This window comes from Chiloscyllium plagiosum, unplaced genomic scaffold (assembly GCF_037043375.1).
Source record: "Chiloscyllium plagiosum isolate Xiang-an unplaced genomic scaffold, Cpla_swu_hap1 HiC_scaffold_15, whole genome shotgun sequence".
Lineage (NCBI taxonomy): Eukaryota > Metazoa > Chordata > Chondrichthyes > Orectolobiformes > Hemiscylliidae > Chiloscyllium > Chiloscyllium plagiosum.
The window spans coordinates 26,614,025-26,635,290 of NW_028270153.1; the positions used below are offsets into that span (position 1 = coordinate 26,614,025).

The 21,266-nt window shown below is 40.0% G+C and overlaps 1 protein-coding gene across 4 annotated transcripts in view; it reads left to right on the forward strand.

Moving 5' to 3' along the window:
- l3mbtl1 (L3MBTL histone methyl-lysine binding protein 1) overlaps window positions 1-21,266 on the forward strand; it is a 93,926-nt gene that overhangs the window by 50,334 nt on the left and 22,326 nt on the right. For 3 of the 4 annotated variants that reach the window (XM_043710564.2, XM_043710565.2, XM_087994831.1), the window contains exons 10-18: window positions 693-797; window positions 6,549-6,684; window positions 7,329-7,420; window positions 9,562-9,713; window positions 11,219-11,295; window positions 14,808-14,893; window positions 15,035-15,145; window positions 19,200-19,314; window positions 19,790-19,892. In XM_043710564.2, coding sequence (XP_043566499.2) covers window positions 693-797; window positions 6,549-6,684; window positions 7,329-7,420; window positions 9,562-9,713; window positions 11,219-11,295; window positions 14,808-14,893; window positions 15,035-15,145; window positions 19,200-19,314; window positions 19,790-19,892 — 977 coding nt within the window. The remainder of the gene's footprint in view (window positions 1-692; window positions 798-6,548; window positions 6,685-7,328; window positions 7,421-9,561; window positions 9,714-11,218; window positions 11,296-14,807; window positions 14,894-15,034; window positions 15,146-19,199; window positions 19,315-19,789; window positions 19,893-21,266) is intronic. The other variant, XM_087994832.1, reaches the window with a different exon arrangement.

Sequence of the window (21,266 nt, forward strand, 5' to 3'; positions counted from 1 at the left end):
CTTGTCAGCTTCTCCCTGTAGCTGAAACCCTCCAACCCTTACAACAACATTATAAATCTTTTCTGAGCCTTTTCAAGTTTTACAACATCCTTCCTGTAGGAGGGAGACCAGAATTGCACACAACCTGAGTGTACCAATCTGAGGAGTTAAGTAAAAGGAAAACATTCACTCCTGCAGGCTTGGTTAAACATATGGAGCAGTCTCCTAACTTCTGCCTTTGGTGTTAGATGTTACTGTATGTCAGTGTATAATCTATTTAAAACCACAGAAGTTTACAGAACAGGCACTACCATGTTTATGACAACTCTTTGTTTTAGTGATCAAAAACTAACTGAAATATGATTCGGAGATGCCGCTGTTGGACTGGGGTGTACAAAGTTAAAAATCACACAACACCAGGTTATAGTCCAACAGGTTTAATTTGAAGCACACTAGCTTTCGGAGCGACGCTCCTTTATCAGGTGATTGTCAATCACCTGATGAAGGAGCATCGCTCTGAAAGCTAGTGTGCTTCAAATTAAACCTGTTGGACTATAACCTGGTGTTGTGTGATTTCTAACTGAAATATATTTGAGTGTCAAAGTTGAGGAGCATGTTATTGAAGCTGGATGTCAATATTTAAATTCACTGAGGTCAAGGTAATATATTGTAATTATTTTACAATGTAACTGCAATTATCTTGTTTTGAACAGTATCAGTCCTTCCCACTGAATAAAAATGGTTTCAGAGCAGGAATGAAGTTAGAAGGTATTGATCCTACGCATCCATCAATGTACTTTGTACTCACCGTGTTTGAGGTACTGGAAGCAATGTTTCATTTTTGATTGTACCTTTATACATTTAAATTATAAAAAATTGAGTAACTGCTGCATGGAATGAACAGGTTCAGGTTGTAAATAGTGAAGGAATAAAGAACAGAAAAAAAAGTCAGTTCCTGAAGAGCCATTTCACTTATTGAATATGTTTGCTGGCTTTTAGATTTAGAGTTTCCTGTTGATTGTTTTTTGATGAGTGAGTCCCCTGACAATGATCCATCTGAGAGCTGTTGAAATTCAAGCTGAAATTCATTTCAGAATACAGTACATTAGTGAATTTGTATGTACTGTAAGACAAGTATGTGACAAGTGAATGTGTAATCAGAATTACTTCATTAATCTTTGAATATTTTATTTATTGTGACAAATGCAATGAATGTTTTTTCTCAAAACTATTGTCAACATACAAAGGACAGTAGATGGCAGAAATAATTTAGTGGGTTAACATAGGAAGTTGAAGATTGTATCAATTAGATAATATGAATTAAATCCCTTAACTTCTATGAGACCTTAACTGCAGAGGAGTGCAGAAGGTACTTGCAAATCCTATGAATTTTCTGATGCAGATTTTGGTTGACTGTTTTGCAACATACTAAATTTATAATCCTCATCCTTGTTTCCAACTCCTCCATACCTTGCTCCACCCTCTTAACTCTGTCTTGACATTGCCTGCAGCATTCATATTTTAGTCTTTTGTGCAAACCATGTTTTGAGGATTTGTCACTGAACCCGAAATGTTAACTCTGCTTTCCCTCCACGAATGCTGCCAGATCTGCTGAGTTTTTCCAGCAATTTCTATTTTCTTTGGTTCTGATTTCCAGCATCTGCAGTTCTTCAGTTTGTTTTTTTAATTAAAACCTATCTTTAATAAGATAACTTTTCACCTTTAAAACCCTTTCTCAAACTCAGGTTTTCATTGAAACTATTGATGAGATAACCTTCTCTTCCTGAATAGCTTGCATCTATCCCTGTAATATTTATTCTTCCCTATAAGGTACCTGACAACATTATTTATATTGATGATGTGGTGAAGGTATTGTATTGCGAAGTGACCACATGCCACTTATTGAAGGAACCTGATAACTCAATATTTAATTATTCTGCTCTCCTCCCTACATACATGTAGAACATACAATAACAGGGAAAAGGTAGCTGCAGGAGAAGGCTCACTGTTCCAAAGGCTAGGTTCACATGAAGAATAAGCTGTAAGCATGTATGTCATGATTTGGAGATGCCGGTGTTGGACTGGGGTGTACAAAGATAAAAATCACACAACACCAGGTTATAGCCCAACAAGTTTAATTGGAAGCACTAGCTTTCGGAGCACTGCTCCTACATCAGGTGGTTGTGGACAACCACCTGATGAAGGAGCAATGCTCAGAAAGCTAGTGCTGGACTATAACCTGGTGTTGTGTGATTTTTAACTTTGTAAACATGTACAGGTTGAAGAACAAGCAACTTGTAATCATAAAAAGGGTGAGCATGAAATGAATAAAAATCTTTCCCATTGAAAAAACATCCTTTACTTGTTCCATGCAGACTGTGGGCTTGCAGTCTATCACGCCTTGTATTTATAGGAATCCAACAACCTGGGACGGCGTCAGTGACTCTTCTTCTTACTTGACTGCCTCATTGGGGAACTGAGTTAAGGACCTCGCAAACCCCAGTGACATGTTCGAATGACAAATTTCTTCCAGAAGCAGCTTTAAAGAAACCAGAGGCATAAAAGTTTAGAGCCACAGTGATTTTTCACTGCCATTGGTGACACAGTGCATGTTTTAATGTTTTAACATTGGGCTTGGAGTTAAAAGTTGGTAAAAGGAAAAATAGGATCAATTACAGACTAAAAAGAAGATGTATACATGGAAGCAAAGAGCATTCTTAATGTACTAAATGAACATTTTGCATCTGCCAAGGCAAAAGTTGCTGCAAAAGCCATACTGAACGAGGACATCAATGGACAGGATGTGCTGAATATTGATAAATGGAAAATAGAATCCCTACAATGTTAAAGCAGGCCATTCAACTGATCGAGTCACACTGATCCTGCAAACAGCAACCCTCTCAGACCCTTCCCCCTACCCTATCCTTGTAACCCTGCATTTGCCATGGCTGACCCATCTAGCCTGCCATTCCCAGACACTATGGGGCAATTTAGCATGGCCAGTCCATCTAACCTGCACATCTTTAGATTGTGGGAGGAAACCCAAGCACATGGAGGAAACCCACACAGACATGGGGAAAATGTGCAAACTCCACACAGACAGTCGTCCAAGGGTGGAATTAAACCCGGGTTCCTGGCACTGTGAAACAGAAGTACTAACCACTGAGCCACTGTGTCATGCACAAGTTCTTAAAAAGGCTGGATAAATCACCTAGGCAGTGAGATGGCAGCCAGAAATACTGAGCGAAGTAGGTAAAAGTGGAAATTGTAGAGACACTGACCATAATATTCAAAGCCTCCTTAGAAACAAGGGTGATGCCAGAAAACTGGAGAATTACAAATGTTTCACTCCTGTTCAAAAAAGGGGCTAAGAATAAGTCCAGCAACTTATTTGCGAACCACGTTTAATAACTCGGTCAAGCTTTTTGATGAGGTAATGGAGAGGGTTGCTGAGGGTAGTGCAGTTGATATGATGTGTGGAGACTCCCAAAGGCATTTGACAGAGTGACACCGAACAGATCTGTCAGCAAAGATAAAGCCCCATGGAGTAAAAGGAACAGTAGCAGCATGGGTGTGAATTTGCTAACTGACAGAACATAGAGAGCCAGGGGAATTGTTGCTTTTGAGACCGGAAGAAGACGTACAGTGGGATTTTCCAGGGGTCAGTATTAGAACCACTACTTTTCCTGATATTTATTAATGTCAGACTTGGGTGTACAGGGCATAACTGCAAAACTTGCAAGCAACAAAAATCTTGGATTGTGAACTTTGAGGAGGAAGGTGATAAACAAGAGGAGCGTGATGGGAGGGCATGAAGCAGATAGAATTTCATGCATGGAACTAAGATTTGGTAGGCAGAATGAAGCAAAATAATGCTAATTACAGGGCACAATTCCAAAAGGAATGAAGGGCTATAAGGGGTGTGGGTAGAAGCGCATGAATCATTGAAGTTGCTTCACATGCACCCAGGCTTCAACTGCATAAAAAGTTCCTGATTCAGATACAAGATGCTGTAACAAGAGGTTACACTTGCATTTGTTTCAGGTCAGCCACCAGAGGTCCCTGCAGAACATCTGAACGAACATGGCCCAAGCTCATTTCAGTGTTGCAACGTTAGATTTGTATCATCAGATTTTGATCCAGAAAACTTCTAAAATGTGAAACGATTTCTGCCCTTAGACATGTGCTCTGTTTGCATTTGTTTGATTCAGCATGGTAAGCAAAAGAAGCAAGTCATGCCAAAGTTAACTAACAAAATTGCTCTGTCTGTCACCAGAAGGCAGTGTATCTACACAATGTCTAGAATTATAGCACCATCCCCCTGCTGTTTGTTCAGAGATGGGTAGGGGGAGCATTTAGTCAAGCAAGAGGCTGCACGGTGGAAAGCCTGTCACCTTTCTGTCTTTGCCTTTGCCTGATTACTTCTGGAATGGGATGGCTTGTGGAAGGACTACCCACCAAAGTGACAATTGTGGCCCATAATTAGGCAATTGATGCCCATTTAAGCACATTGTCTCTCCTGCACTAGCATTCAACTGGTAGCTGATGCGCGAGTGCGTGGGGGATTTGTTGGAGGCTGAGGGATGGATTTTCATCCAAACACATTCATTGCCCAGCTGAGGGATCTGGCTTTCGGAAGAGGGACCTCCTGAAATTCACCCCCTGCTTTTTATTATGATTCCTAACCCCTCTCAACAACAGCTCTCTCTTTCTCTTTTGCTCTGGCTCCTTCAATGATTCTTGGTGGATGAGTTTCTGGCAATGATCATTGATCTCAGTGGTGTTGATCGATCTTGGAGAGCTGTCAGTTGCTGACTGATGGCTGCTCCTGTGAGTGGGACTCCTACATCCCTGGTAAGCACAGTGAAGGCTGTCTGATGGTGCTTTTAAATCTGGCAGGCCTTCCCTGAGGGAGGTGATGGGGTTACTGCTGGTGATTCTCTCACCAGTGAACAACAGCCCTATTGTCAACATTGAAGTTCGCCCAATGAGCCCGAGCCAACTCATTGTAGAATCCTTGTTGCTGTGACATTACTTCAGTTTTCTCACAGGGTTTGACAGTACTATGATGAATATTGATTATTTGAATTCCTGACTATAATTGGCATTTATGATTTTTGTGTTAGGTTATAAGAATCTAAGATTAGCTCAACTCAAAACTAGATATGTCGGCGTTTTCAAAACAAACTGATATTTTATCTTGTCAAACAATATCAACAGAGATTACTTTTTTTCAGGGAGCTGCTGCTGTGTGGATTGATCCCAGTAACACAACAGACACATTTCACCTGCTATAATTCTTGAAAACCTGTAACTCAGCAATCAAATATTGAACCTAAACAATCTGAAGCAAGATGAACCCTTGGGACTTTTGCACTTTAGGACAAATAGTGCTACCCCAGCAATTTATAGTTTGAATGTTAATGTTAGAAATTTAGGCTTGTCAATTCTCATCAGCAATTTTGGTAAAGGGAAGGCTCTCCCCCAGCAGAAAACCTGGGCAGTGAATTCTGGTAACCTTAAGGTGGATTAATTGGAAATAAGCACCTGTGTTGATGCTTGGAATGTAAAAATCTCTAGTTTAAATTTCTCCAATTCATACTGACAATTTTTGGTTACAAAATAGCAAGATGTTGCAATTTAAAAGATGAAAAGAACGTTATCAATATACATCTGAAGGATTAGGCAAATGAGATAGGTACGCTTTTTAATGTTCTTACTGCTAATTCAAGTCATGTGGTAATAAGATTGGAGTAATGCATGTTCCCATGGCTTTGTTTGTAACCACCTCTTCTCATACAATGACTAGTGATCTTGTGGCTATCTTTTCTGTTGCTCCTGCTATCAGTTATGTCAACAAATGTTCCAGAACCACCAATTAAACTTACCAGTACTGAATTTAGAACATAACCCTTTGGGAGTAATGGGATACAAATCTGTTTGCTAAATCCCACTGAGTTCCTAATTTCAGCCATTTCACTATATGTGGTGTCAGGTGAAGCGTTTGCTCTTCTTTCACTGGGGAAGAGATTCCGAGGAAGAGACTTCTTGTCTTGCCAGTGTGATACACATCTTTTTTGTACGTGGTATTGTTGGTAGAGCTTGGGATCAATCATTAACCTGTTCTTCAACTATAGTGCAGCTAAAGGCTAGTGAAGCCACAGTAAGAATTAAAAACAGTGTTAATCCTTGGTTGAAATAGTTAGATCAATTAAGTATGCTATCTGTGTATGTGACATACTTTAATTATTTAACTAGTTATTAACTGTTGAGAATGTAGTTGTTATCATTTAGTTTGTCCTGGTGGTTTCAAAAGATGAGTCTATGATATTGCACAGGAAAATGATATGCTGAGACTTTGCTACTTAATGATAGTTTGCTTCTTGTTGGTGATAATGATAGCTGCATGGGGTTAAGTGCCTGGTTTGCTAGGCTTAAATTCACCATCACTTTTGTAAGGTAACATACACTTTAAAGGATAAAGCAAGAGTGCTAAGAGTAAGTAATTTAATAATGAAACTGCAGGAAAGGCTACCTGGATAATCATAACAATGTCTTATTTCCTAAAGGTTTGTGGTTATCGTTTGCGACTCCATTTTGATGGTTATTCTGAGTGTCATGATTTCTGGGTGAATGCGGACTCTCCAGATATCCATCCGGCAGGATGGTGTGAGAAGACAGGTCACAAATTACATCTGGCTAAAGGTGAGAGATATTCTGGCATTAATCTCATTAAACTCATGCTTTGCGTATTTATGAGTAAACTAGGCTATAACCTTACATGCGTTAAATTGAAATGACCTGGTACAAAACTATTGATAGAATCAGAAACAATATCCTGAAATACAGTTATGTATTGGAGGGAAAATGTACATATGGCAAAGGCTTATATCATTTGATTAATAAGTTTGATGATCTTATTTGATGCCACTTGTGCCAAGTTTGATAAGAGCACATTCGATTACAATGTCAGTCAGAACAAACCTTGTGATTGTCAAAGATTTACTTTATCATTAAGTAAGCATGTATGCTGTGCTTACTACATAATTCATGATTTTGTTTATAAAATTACCTTTTAGACTGCATCAGAATACTGTGTGTCTGCTGTGTTATGACTTTGGGACGTTGTCCACAGAAACAAAAATAGACATTTTCCACCAGATGGCATCATATCAAAACCTAGTATTATCAATTTTTTTTTGAAAAATATTCAAGTACAGCTTTGGACAAATGTGAAAATTAATTCAAATTTACAGTGCAGATTGATATGATTTAAGTGAAAGGAATTATTTTAGTACAGAACTGATTGATTCTTTTGAGTATAGAATGCTATTGTGCTAACATTTCAGGATACAAAGAGGAAGAATTCAACTGGCCGAATTATCTGAAGATAACAAAGGCACAAGCTGCACCAAAACAACTCTTCTTCAATCAAAATACAGTGAGCAACTGCATTATTTTTAAGCAATTTCTTACATTTGGCTGTTTGAACAACATAGCTTTCTTCTCAGGTTGATACTAAGGCCTTTCTCATATAGCTTTAAACATTTTAATCAGCCTGCAAATGAATATAAGAATGTAAGAAGCAGGGGCAGGTAGATGCCTTACTGTCCCTTGAATCTGCTCCACAATTTAATAATAAGGTCATATCTGAACTTCCACCTCAGCTACAGCTTTCTGCATTATCTGCATATCCCTTCATTTCATTTGTATCCAAAAATCTATCTTGACTTGTAAATACAATGACTGCAGCATCCATGGCCGTCCAGGGTGGAGAATTCCAAAGACTTGCAAATGTTTGAGTGAAGGAATTTCTGTTCATCCCAGACCAAATGTTGAAATGTCAGCTGGAACAGTCTTAAATGAATGTTATTTTGCAATCTGAATTTAGTTTGTTTGTGAATCACATTCACTAATTTGAACGATCATGGAGAGCACATTGGGTGCACTGCATCTTCAAGAAGAATACATTGGCATTTGGAGGTTCACCAGGATAGCACCAGGGCTCAAACATTGGCTTATACCCCTAGGTGTTTAGTAGACTAAGGGGTAATGTAGTTTATAACTATATAATTGGAAACATGTTTTATCAAGCAAATGTTCTCTTGATGAGAGAATCTTAAAATTATGACTAGTGTATTCAGAAAGAGACCAAGAAGCAGCTCCCAATGCAAAAGTTAGTAGAAACCTCGAGTTCCCTTTCTCAAAAGGCAATGGTTGATCGAAATTCACAGATTTTTATTAGATAAGGGGATATGGATTAAAGGTGGGAAAATTGAGCTACAGGCTAAGTAAATTATATCTACACTCCCTGGAAGTCAGAACAATTAGAGATGATATTTTTAAAATATACAGGATTCCTAAGGGGCTTAACAGGGTAGACATTGAGAGGTTGTTCCATTTGGCTGTGGAATCTGGAACATGGCGACATGGTATGAGGAAAAAGGGTATATTATTTGATAAGGAATAATGTCCTCACTTGTGACAATGTCAATCATAAGACCTTTCTATCCCTGAAAATTGTGGATTCTCCATGGTTGGGTATGTTCAAGGGTGAAGTAGATTTTTGGTGTCTCAGAGTCGGACAATATGGGAGCTGGTGGAAATCGAGACACAAGATCAGCAATGATTATATTGCTTGGAAGATTGCAAGATCTAAGAGTCACGTGATCTTTTGATGCTCTTGTTTATGTTCTTATGTTTTTAGCCATGCTGTAACTCATTGGAAGAATAGTTCAGAAAGGCTGAACAGAGACTATTATTCCTGTGTTCCCATGAATATGTCAGCATTAATGGAAACTTATTTGACTGTCTTTCTATGAGACACCTCTGGTTTCTCCTCTGGTGTGGAGACTGAAGTTAAGCCACTACCAGTTGTCTCTCTCTCTAATGAGGGAGTAAGACAATGGTGACTTTATGTTTGTGGGGAGGCGATGGCCTAGTGGTGTTATCACTGGACCATTAACCAAGAGATGCATGTTCAAATCCCACCAAGGCAGATGGCATTGATTTCAATAAGTTCTAAATTCAGAGTCTAAAGGTGACTATGAATCCATTGCCGATTGTTGGGTTAAAAAAAGTTGATTCACTAATGCCCTTTAGGTAAGGAAACTACCACCCTTACCTGATGTGGCCTCTGCGTTACTCACAGCAATGTGGTTGACTGTTAACAATTATGAATAGCAATAAATGCTCGCCTGGTCAGTGATGATGTCATCCCGTGAATCACTGAATAAGAGAAAAAGGCCATGCAGATGGTTGGGAAGAGAAGTTGAAAGAAGTATGTTATTGAATGAAATCATTGTTTTGGAAAAGGCAGAAACCGAAGGTGCTTTAATATGACTGATGTTGTTCCTAGGAGTTTATGAAAATTATCATTAAAAGCTCACATGCGTACAGTCTAATTGTGATTACAATAGTTCTCATGTTTGCATGGTTTTTGTAATTTGTGTAGTTTGATGTAATTTGAAGAAGTTTGAAACAAGTGAAAGTGACTTTTAAAAAGTGATGTTGGAATAGTTCAATTGATGTTAGGCAAAATGATTGAATGTCATGATGTTTTAATTGTAAGTTTTCTTTCAGATGATTACCCCTTCGGGATTTCGTACTGGAATGAAACTGGAAGCAGTTGATAGAATGAATCCATCTCTAATCTGTGTTGCTACAGTGACAGATATAGTTGAGAACAGGTTCCTGGTCCATTTTGACAACTGGGATGACACATATGATTACTGGTAGGCTTTTCATTTTGCCATAGATTCTGGGAAAGCTACAAAGAAAATAAACTCAAAAAGGCACATAAAAGGCATTATGGAATGAAATGTAAAAAAGGTAGCGGTGAAAGAAGAATACTGCCAGTGCATGACAACTTAAGGAAATTAGGGAAATAAATGGGATGTAATCATGGATGGATTAAGGTTTATTTAAATAAGAAATGGACAACATATATGTGAGTTATGCTGAGGGATTTTTGATTTGTCCATATTGTTTCTTCCACAAAACTGATTTTCTTTTTTGCCTTTTCACTCCATACCTCAGCATCATACCTCATTTAAACAGGCTTACTGCTCTTGCGCCACCTGGTGATTCAAGTCAGTAAGAGTTACCTGAGATGTTTGACTGATTATTTCCTATTCTCACTGGTTCCATTTGATGTTTGGTACTAACACAGCTAAGGTCAATAATTTATTCTGCGAGCAATTGAGAGTAGACACTTACATTTTATCCATTGTGAGAGCCATGATCTTTAAGATAATTTGATTCTTACAATATCCTGTGGTTTCAGTTACATCATCATTAGAAATGTTTGGAATATCAGAATACAATAATAATTTATTGTCACTTGTATTTTTACAAAGAATACATTGAAAAGTGTTTTAAGTTGCCATATTCCTTGCCTATATTAATAACAAAAATTCTATATTAAAATAAATTAAGACCACCTTTGTTCAATTCATGGCTCAGGGGTTCCCAGTGTTGAGGAAAAGACAGTAACCACATTCTCCGTCGCTGCAGAAAGCCAACCTTGTAGCCGCTGAAACTTGGGCCGTTCGAATCCCAAAGTGGCTATAGAGAAGCCACCTCAAGGATACAACTCATTGCTGAACCTCCTGCTGAAGCAAACCACCATGCCAGGACTTTGGAATCTCTGGCTGGAGGACGCTGCAGAAGCTACCTCAAGGAATTCCAGGCTGTTGGAATCCCAGAGCGAACTCACTGTGCTGCCGAAAATGCCAACGCCAGAATTTCAACAATTCTCAAAAAGGCTTTTGTGTTAGATTTGGGTTGTAATAGTAGCTGAGCTGTTAATGTCTAGGACAGATTCTCACTTCATTTGGTCAATGCACTGTTTAGAATATAACTCCTGTCTAATTTTAAACTGAGATTGAAAAATGGTAATTACATGTTGGTTCTACTTGTATTTACTTGTATTCTACTAGTTCTATTGGTAAAATCAATATCAAAGCTAATACCAAAACAATACCAAGTAACTACCAGAGGAATGGGCCTACATGCAGGCATAAAGTATCTTAATGTATATCTTGAATCTTGTCATTTACAATTCACATTTAACATCTATTGATCTCAGAATGTGTTGTAATTGCAACTAAAATCTTGATTGTTTCATTTTCTGCCAATGTTTAAAAATAGCAATACTAATGTACTAATTGTTTTAGCAACAACAAACCAAGAGAACAGATAGATTATCTTCCTCTAACTCAACAATTTTCTTCACTAGGTGTGAAGCCAGCAGTCCATACATCCACCCCGTAGGTTGGTGTCAGCAGCACGGTAAACAACTGACGCCTCCGCAAGGTAAGTGGAGAATATCAACACTTAACTGTTCAGAATCTGAAGCTTCCAATTTGATCTGTAGTCCAAATGGTTGAGATAAGTGGAGAACACATGGAGAAAGAACTGTGAGCAATGAGGGAAGCAAATCAGAGCAGGACTTACACACTTAATGGTAAGGTCCTGGGGAGCTTTGTTGAATAATGAGATCTTGGAGTACAGACTCATAGTTCCTTGAGAGTAGAGTCGCACTAGATAGGATTGTGAAGAAGGCATTTGGTATGCTTTCCTTTATTAGTCAGAGCATTGAGTTTAGGAGTTGGGAGGTCATGTTGTGGCTGTACAGGACATTGCTTTTTGGAATATTGTGTACAGTTCTGGTCTCCTTCCTATTGGAATGATGTTGTGAAACTTGAAAGGGTTCAGAAAATATTTACAAGGATGTTGCCAGGGTTGGAGGACTTGAGCATCAGGGAGAGGCTGAATAGGCTGGCGCAGTTTTCCCTGGAGTGGTGGAAGCTGAGGGGTGACCTGATAGAGGTTTATAAAATCATGAGGGTCATGCATAGGATAAATGGACAAGGTCTTTTCCCTGGAGTGGGGGAGTCCAGAACTAGAGGGCAAAGGTTTATCATAATCCAACCAAGAAGAGTCAGCATGGCTTCATGAAAGGTAAAAACAATGACTGCAGATGCTGGAAACCAGATTCTGGATTAGTGGTGCTGGAAGAGCACAGCAATTCAGGCAGCATCCTGAAAGGTAAGTCATGTCTGACTAATTTATAAGAGTTTTTGGAGGAAGTCTCAACCAGAGTGAAAAAAGGGGAACCAGTAAATGTGTTGTATATGGACTTCCAGAAGGAATTCAACAAGATACCTCACAAAATGTTAAGTCATAAGAGCCCATGGTGATGGAGGTATTATGGTGGCATGGTTAAAGAATTGATTAATGGGCAGGCAACAGCGAGAGGGGATAAGAGATTCTTTTTCAGTTTGGTGACTGGTGGGGCTCCACAGGGATCACAGCTGTTTACAATAGTTATTAATGACTTGGAGAAAGAAAGTGAATGTACCGTAGTCAAATTTGTAGATGACACATAAAGTAGGTGAAACAGCAGTTTGCGATAGGGATATAAACAGCATACAGAAAGATATTGATACATTACATAAGTGGAAAATGTGATTTGCATACAGAGTATACTGTGGGGAAAAAGTGAAGTTTTCCCACCCTGGTTATACTCTCTTCCACCCTTTTCCACCAGGCAGAAGATACGAAAGTTTAAAAACACATACCAACAGAGTTAAGAACAGCTTCTTCCCCGCTGTAATTAGACTTATGAATGGACCTCTCATATATTAGAGTTTATCTTTCTTTGCACCTTCTCTGTAGCTATAAGACTACATTCTGCATTCTGTTCCCTGCACTCATGTAAGTTTTTTTTGTCTGGTTAGCATGCCAAACAATACTTTTCACTGTATCTCGATATATGTGACAAGAATAAATCAAATCAAATCGAAAACAAGATAGCCAAAGAATGGTAAGTCCTATCACGTTTTGAATGTTCCTTTTGCAGCCAATGCATCCCATCAATAGTCTACCCTATTCCTCTCTGTCTTCAAAGAATAATGGAATAATTGACCCTGGCAGTAGTCTCAGGTTATCTGGAGACACATCCTGTAGTTTTCAAGTTGGAAATTTAATTAGTGATGTGCTGCTTTGCTTAAAAGTTAAAACCTACCTAAAAATCTGTTCCTTGGTACTGTTGTAATCCTGGACCAGACTGCTGAATTTATGTTCCAATCTGGAGAGGGACCAGTAGTTTTATTTTGTACAATTTGAAAAAGTGTAAGATCCAGGTGCTTACTCAGAGAATAAAGCCACAGGTTCCATGGTTTTGAACAAAGAGCCATGATTTTTACGATACAGTTGTAAAAGTAATCAATCTACAATATCGACACAATTTATATTCTAATATCCAGATTTAAGGTGGAGTTAATACGAGTAACAGTCAAAAACTCCACTGGGCACATCAAATAGCAAATGCAGTTAGGACAGATTCCATAGATTTTTCAGCAAATCCCCAAATATTAGTAAAAAGTTAGATTTCAGTCATCATATCTCATTAAAACTTCACAAGAGATTTCAATACTTCTCTTCTAAAGATCTAGCTCGAGACCTCCCTCAAACATCACTTCACCATGGACTGCCTCAATAATGCTCATGTTCTGTTGGTGTATCGTCCTCTCCTGAGTCTGTGTTCCTCTGGATTCTGGAAACTACACTCCAGCATTGAGGTGCAGGTGTGCTCCAGCTTTTCATAGGCAGCTAACTTCACTCAGCCAGTTTTCCCTTGTTTATTCTTGAACTTTAACCTTGATCAGCTTGGGAGCCTTTCACACCATACATCTTGGATGCACTGAAGTATGAATTGCTTGCTGGTTTCTTCAGAACCCCACACGCCTATCAGGATGTTTCTGAGCTTTAACTCCAACACCTCACTGTACCTACAGCCATCCCACACTTCTGCTACAACCACTGTCCTTGTTCCTTGGCAGGATTGAATTTAGCAGCCTTGAGATGTTAGCTGTTGCAACATCTTATGCAGAGGAATCTTGATTATCCAAATATCAATTATCCGAATTTTGGATTATCCAAAAGGGATCTCAAGGTCCCGATAGAAACATTACGTCAAAGAGCTGTTTCAACCCTGACGTCTTTTATTTACAGGTACAATGATTAAAAACGAACTCGGCTCACTGAAATGCTGCCAAGAACAGTCCTGGACAGTCCAGGAACCGTCTCCAAATGACTAACCTCCTGCTGTCTCTCTCTCTCTCTCTCTCTCACTCTCTCTCCCTCTCCCTCCCACACTTTCCCTGGAGTTCTATACAAGGGTGTACCCTAAACACCCCCTTCTCCAGATAATCTCTCAAACATTGTCCTGTATGCGGCAAAGGTGGAACCTGTCAAAAAGTTGCAATAAAAAGTTGTGTGTGTGTGTGTGCGCTATTTGGATACTTACCCCACAAAGGCAGCAGCAGTCTTACTGTTGGTGTCCAGCCTGGCTGTCCCCAGTGGGGGGAGGAGTTGTGGGGAGGTGGGGGTGAAGCCATTAGTAGGTGCTAGATGGTGGGGGTGGACGGGGCTGGGGCAGACGGTATAGCGGAACGGGCAGGGTGGGGGGTGCAGGATGGGGGCGGGCAGGGGGTGGCAGTGGGGTTGGGGCGCAGGCAGGCGGTGGGAGCGGGGTTGGGAGCGGGTGGTGGTCAGGGGCTCGCACATGATGTGCTGCTGCCTAGTCTCCTGAATGGGGAGTACACTGAGCTCCAGAGGAAAATCAACTAACGGAATAATCAATTATCCGAATGAAATAGTGCCCACCCATCTCGTTCCAATAATTGAGGTTCCTCTGTATATATTTGTTCCCTAAATGTTCCAACATTCACAGCTTGCTGACTCCAACATGAAAAACTGCATGCAATGAAAAGAGGACTTAATTGCAGTATAGACTTAAATATTTTTTTCTTTTATTCTAGGTTACCCTCATCCAGAGCATTTTTCTTGGGACAAGTATTTAGAAGAAACTGGATCTTCTCCTGCTCCTGCTCGTGCATTTAAAGTTGTAAGTGACATGGCTTTAATATTTACTCAAGTTGTTAAAGGTGCTTTGAAAAAGATTTTCACACATTCAATTTTAACTTTTATCTTGTATAATAATTTTGAAGTTTCAACTCTAATCGAACCTTATCGCCTTGTGTTTCAGCGCCCTCCACATGGTTTCCAGAGAAACATGAAGCTGGAGGCTGTAGACAGACGCAATCCAGCGCTGATTCGTGTATCTACAATTGTAGATGTTGATGAGCATAAGTTAAAGGTAGTTCAAAAGCTTTTATTTGGGAATAATTGGCACTTTTAAATATGGGGAGAAAGTGAGGACTGCAGATGCTGGAGATCAGAGTCGAGAGTGTGGTGCTGGAAAAGCACATGAGGTCAGGCAGTATCTGAGGAGCAGGAGAGTCAATGTTTTGGGCATAAGCCTTGATGCCTAATGAAGGTTTATACCCGAAACGTCGACTCTCCTGCTCCTCGGATGCTGCCTGGCCTGCTGTACGTTTCCAGCACCACACTCTTGACTTTTAACTATGGGTTTGTAATATGGATTTGTTGAATAGCAGGTTAGATCAAATTCGGCCGAAGATCATGGAGAATTTACCAACTAAATTTGTTGGTCTCAGTTGAATGCCACAACCATGTGAAAATCTTAACTGAAAATGTTAAGATAGTAGCACTTGATAAGAAAGCAACTCAACTAAATCCAGTGTGTGCCCAGTAATGGTTGCTGGTTACTCTGGGATTGATCTCACCAGTTCCATCCAAATTTCATTGTTGGCCATTGTGCAGAATTATTGTGGGAAGGTCATCTTGGTTGTATGGAGCATTTTTGCTACTCACCTGAAAAGTGAATCTGTTCAATCCTTCTTGAGTTCTGAAACTGACTCAGGAATTTTTTAAAACATCCTCAATAATGGGGCAAGGATGTGGTGGAATGCAGTTTTAGGCCTTTCTTGGACTCACTTGTGGGCTTATATTCATACCCTCTGGCTCTGAAAGTGTTAGAGTGAATTTTATTAGTGAGCGTCAAGTACTGAAATGTTCCATCAGTCTACTTTCAATCATCAGCAAAATCAAGGAAAGTGTCATCATCAAGAAGGACTTATTCCACAATGACCTGATGAGTTGAGGATCTGCCAGGGTTGTTCAGTTTTACACTTTACTACAGTCGTTGTCAAACATGGACAAAAGAATTGAATATCAGAGATGAAGTAAGAGTGACTGCACTTGACTTCAAGGCAATATTTAAGTGGGGAGAGCATCAAGGAACCACAATTAATTTCAAGTTTATGGAAGTTGGGGAAAATTTCTCTGCTGGTTGGAGTGCAAAAGAAGAAGAAATAGGTTCAGGAGTAGGCTGTTCAGCCCTTTAAGCCTGCTCTGCCATTCAATAGGATCACAGCTAATCCACCAGTCCTCACACCCACTTTCCTGTATTTCTCTGTGACACTTGATTCCTCTACTGATCACGAATCTATCTGGCCTTAAATATACCCAGGGACTTTATCCCCATAGTTTTACATAATAAGGAATTCCAAAGACTCTCAACCCTCAGAGAAGAAATTCCTCCTCATCACAGTCTTAAATTGGCACCTCTTTATTCTGAGACTATGCTGTCTGGTCCTTGACTTTCCCATGAGGGGAAACATCCTCCCAGCAATTTTCCTGTCAAGCCCTTTAAGAATCCTTTTTGTTTCAATGGAATCACGTCTCATTCTTCTATATTCCAGTGAGTAGAGTCCCAACCTATTTAGCCTTTACTCATAAGATGATCCCTCTATACCAGGGATCATCCTATTGAACCTTCCCCGAACTGCCTCCAATGAAATAATATCTATCCTTACATAGGTGACCAAAACTGCTCACAATTCAGAAATGGTCTCTCACCAGCACCTTGTACAGATGCAGTAACACTTCTCTACTCTTTTACTCCAATTCCCTTGAAATAAAGGCCCATTCCATCAGCCCTCTGGAATACCTACTGAATCTGGATGCAGGCTTTCTGAGTTTTGTGCAACAGTACCCCGAGTCCTTTTGTGTTGCAGGTTTCTGCAGCCTTTTTCCAATTAAATAATACAATTCTTTTGTTCTCCCTTCCAAAATGACCAACTTCACATTTTCTCACATTCATTTAACCTATCAATAATGTCTCTGTAAACAGTTTGTATCCCTCTTGCAGCTTACCCGTTCAGCTTTTTTTGTGTCATCTACAAATTTGGCTGCAGTATATTTGCTTCCTTCCATTAAGTCATTAATACATATTGTACGTGGTTGCGGCCCAAGTACTGTCCCCTATGGAACCCCACTGGTTACAGGTCGCCAATCTGAAAAACAACTACTTAACCCTATTTGCTAATCTTCTACCTATACCAACATGCTACCTCCAACCCACAGGCTATTAGCGTATGACTTACCTTTTATGGAATATCTTGTCAAACACCTTCTGGAAGTCCAAATAAAACACATTCACTGGTTCCTCTCTATCTACTCTGGTTGCAACTTCCTCGCAAACATCTCAATAAATTGGTCAGACATGATTTGTCTTTCATGAAGTCATGCTGACTCTACTGGATTATATTATGATTTTCCAATGTTCTGCTGTTACTTCCATAATGATTAATTGCAATGCTTTTCCAGCAATGTTGGGTTAATCAACCTATGGTTTCTCCCATCCTTGGTGAATTAGACCAGCTTTACTTTTGATATATAATTTACTGACTGAGAGGTCCTACTGCTAGTATTCTCTATTCCTCCATTTATAGTTATTCCATCAATTAACCACAGTCAGCAACTTAACGTTTGCTACACTGACGTGGAAGAAACCAATGAAAAAGAACAAAGAACAGTGCAGCATGCAAACAGCCCTTTTAGTCCAATGACTGCATTGACACATGATGCCTTTCTAAACGAAATACCTTTTGCCTCTACATGCTCTGTATCCTCTATTCCCTAACTATTCACATATCTGTCAAGGTGTCTTTTAAACATTGCTATTGTATCCACCTCCACCACCTCCTCCGGCAGTGCAATCTTGGCAGTTACCACACTCTATGTTTTACAAAAAAAAAGTCTAGCAAGTTGAAAGATGATTTTGGTTTTTGGAGGCTGATCATTTTAGCCCCAAAACTTCTCTGCAAGAGTTCTTCATGGTGGTGTCTCAGGCCCAACTACCTTCACCTGCATCATCAAAGACCTTCCCTCCATCATAGGATCAGAAACAGGGATGTCAGTGATATTGCAGGGTGTGCAGTATCATTCCTGATACTTCAGATACTGATGGACTTTGTTTCTCCATGTACTAAAACCTGGTTAGTATTGGCAGATAAGTGCAATACCATTCCTGCCATATGAGTGTTAGAAGAAAATGAACCATCTCCCCTTCACTTTCACTGGCATTACCATAGCTGAATGCATTACCAGCACATCCTAGGAGGTTATCATTAGCTAAGAACTTAACTGGACTAGTCATACAAATACCGTGGTTCCAAGAGTAAATCAAAGGCTAGGGATTATGTGGCAAGAAATACTTCTCCCGTATTCCCAATGTCTTTTTACCACCTGCACAGCAAAATTTAGTAGTGTGATAGAATGATCTCCACTTGCCTGGAGGATTACCAATACTCAAAAATCTCAACACCATTCAGGACACTGCAGTTTGCTTGCTTGGTATCCCATCCAACACTCAAACCTTCCCTCCCACCACAGATGCAGAGTGGAAGCAATGTGTATTATATACAAGATACACTGCTGTAACATAGGCAGCATCTTTCCAACCCACAACCTGTACCATTTAGAATCACGAGTGTAGCAGACATGTGGCAACATCAGTTCTCCTCTAAGCCACTATAGTGATTGGGAACCAGGTGCACTGCAATGACTATGAGGTTCTTGATTGGAGTTGTTAACCTGGGACAATCAGGAAAGCCTTGATTGATCAGTGCAACTGAGGGATTAGAATCTCCTCAGTTGAGGACTGACTCTGAGCTGGCTGGCCACAGCCAATGTACTGTGTGCTAGTAAATAAAGGGTAATGCGAACTGGTCTCTGTGCAGTTATTTCAGCCACCATTCTGGCATGGAAGTATATCACTGAACTTGCCTGTTGTCGGTTCAAAATTCTGGAACTCATTTCATAACAGCACTGCACTACATCAGACAGTGTTCTAAAAGGTGGCTCACTGTTTTCTCAAAGGGCAGTTAGCAAGCATAGGATATGCTGACCTTTCCAAAAACATTCAATGTCATGAATTAATAATGAAATTTAAAAAAAAGTATTTCCATTTAAGTTTTATATTTTTCTATTATTTTTCTATGCAGATCTATTTTGATGGATCATCCTCTGCTTACAGTTACTGGGTAGATACTGATAATCCAGACATACATCCTGCAGGGTGGTGTGCCAGAACAGGACATTATCTCCAACCTCCAATTAGTGAGTACAGTAGACTTTGTTCCCCTCAACTCCCAATATCAAAATATTTAATATTAATTTCAAGGTATAAGTTAACAAAGGTAGTTGTTCTGACTTTTTCTTAATTCCACAAGACATTGTGTACTTATTATTGCAGATCCAGATGTCATTAGTAATTTTAAGGTTTACCTGTAACTTGATTTGTACCTCTTTATAAGGAGAACTGTAGTACTATGGTATTTGTTAAGGAATAAAGGAATATTTATTTATTTACAATGCTATAAATTTGCATTCATTCTGATTTAGGAATTTCAGTGCAGTAGACAACTTACCAATCAGTTTGTGAGTTGTACATGCATAGAAAGCATGCAGGTTTAATGAATAATAAACAGGTTTTTGTAAGGTACTATTGTGTTTGAAAATCAACAAACAAGTTTGGAAAATAAACGTTGATCAAGAACTTTGTTTAAATTTGCTGCTGCCATTTCTTTTCCAGAACAATCGGATGCTTTAACTGAACCTGGACAAAGAGGATGTCCAACTCCGGGATGGAAAGCTATTAGTCATACAAAAAGTTCTAAATATACCACCCATCATCGGTGAGTACCAGTTGGGGTGGCACAATGGCTCAGTGCTAGGGATTTGGGTTTGATTCCAGCCTTGGGCAACTTCCTGTGTGGAGATTGTACATTCTTCCCGTGTCTGTGTGGGTTTCCTCCCATAGTCCAAAGATGTGCAGTTTAGGTGGAATGGACATGCTAAATTGCCCATAGTGCCTGGGGATGTGTAAGCTAGATAGATTAGCCAAGGGAATTGCAAGGTTACAGGGATAGGTGAGAGAATGGGTCTGGGTGGGATGCTCTTCGAAAGGGTGGTGTGTACTTGGTGGACTAGGTGCCTACTTTCACAATGTAGGGATTCTATGTTAAATTTAGGAATAGCCCAACTATCCAAAGATTTTCAGCAACCTACCACATTCTTAACCTTTAATAGGACATCTCATTTCGGTTAATGTGAACATGTTTAACAAGAGTAGTAGTAATAATTTCCTTATTACAAGTGTATATATGAACAAGGGCTGGTTAGCTCGGTTGGCTGCTTACCAGTTTGCAATGCAGAGTGATGCCGACAGTGTGAGTTCAATGCCTGCACCAGCTGATGCTCCCATGAAGGAGTCTCCTTAACTTCTCCTCTTGCCTGAGACATCCTGATGCTTAGGTTAAACCACCCATACTCATCTCTGTCTAGTGAGAGAGCAGCAGTATGGTCTGGTGAGTCTACAGCAACTTTACCTTAATTTTTAAATGCTGTTCATATATGTAAAAGTTAAAACTCAGTGTAGTGTTATCATGGGGAGAATCTCACAGGGATCTGAGGGATGTTAGGCAGAGTCAGTACAGTAGATCAGTGTCAGTCTTCAATAACAGTCCAGGGTGCTGGCATATTCAAGAGTTTGCTCAGGATGATTCCAATCAGGGGCTCCATGCCTCTGTTGACTGGGGACTTGGACATGGTCTGTCCTGTAGCTCCATTGTGGCCAGTTTGGGAGGTAGGGCTAGAGCTGTTGGGAAAACTTACAACTTCCACTCAGGGATCTTGGCATTTCTTGTTCGGGCATGTCTGTATAAGTTGTTCAAGGGGGTCGGATCTGTTAGAGAAACTAAGGGTAAAGGGGGAGTTGCTGAGGGGGAGGTGGGGTGTAACAAGGTGGCCATTGCTGCAGAAATGGGGTTCAGCAAGTTCATCTTCGGAGTGGGCCTGTAGGTTGTGGGTAATGGAGGATTACAGTCGTGGGGGGAGAGGTGGGCAACAAGGCCTGCAAAAGGGAATATGGTAAAGCATGGCTGGGCAAGGGATAATGTGGGAGGGAGATCATCCTGAGCCAGGAGCATCATGGCTTCAAGAGGAGTGCAGTGTGTGACCACAATTGGCATGGTCACCTCATATGCCAGGGGTAGAGGTTGAGGTCAATG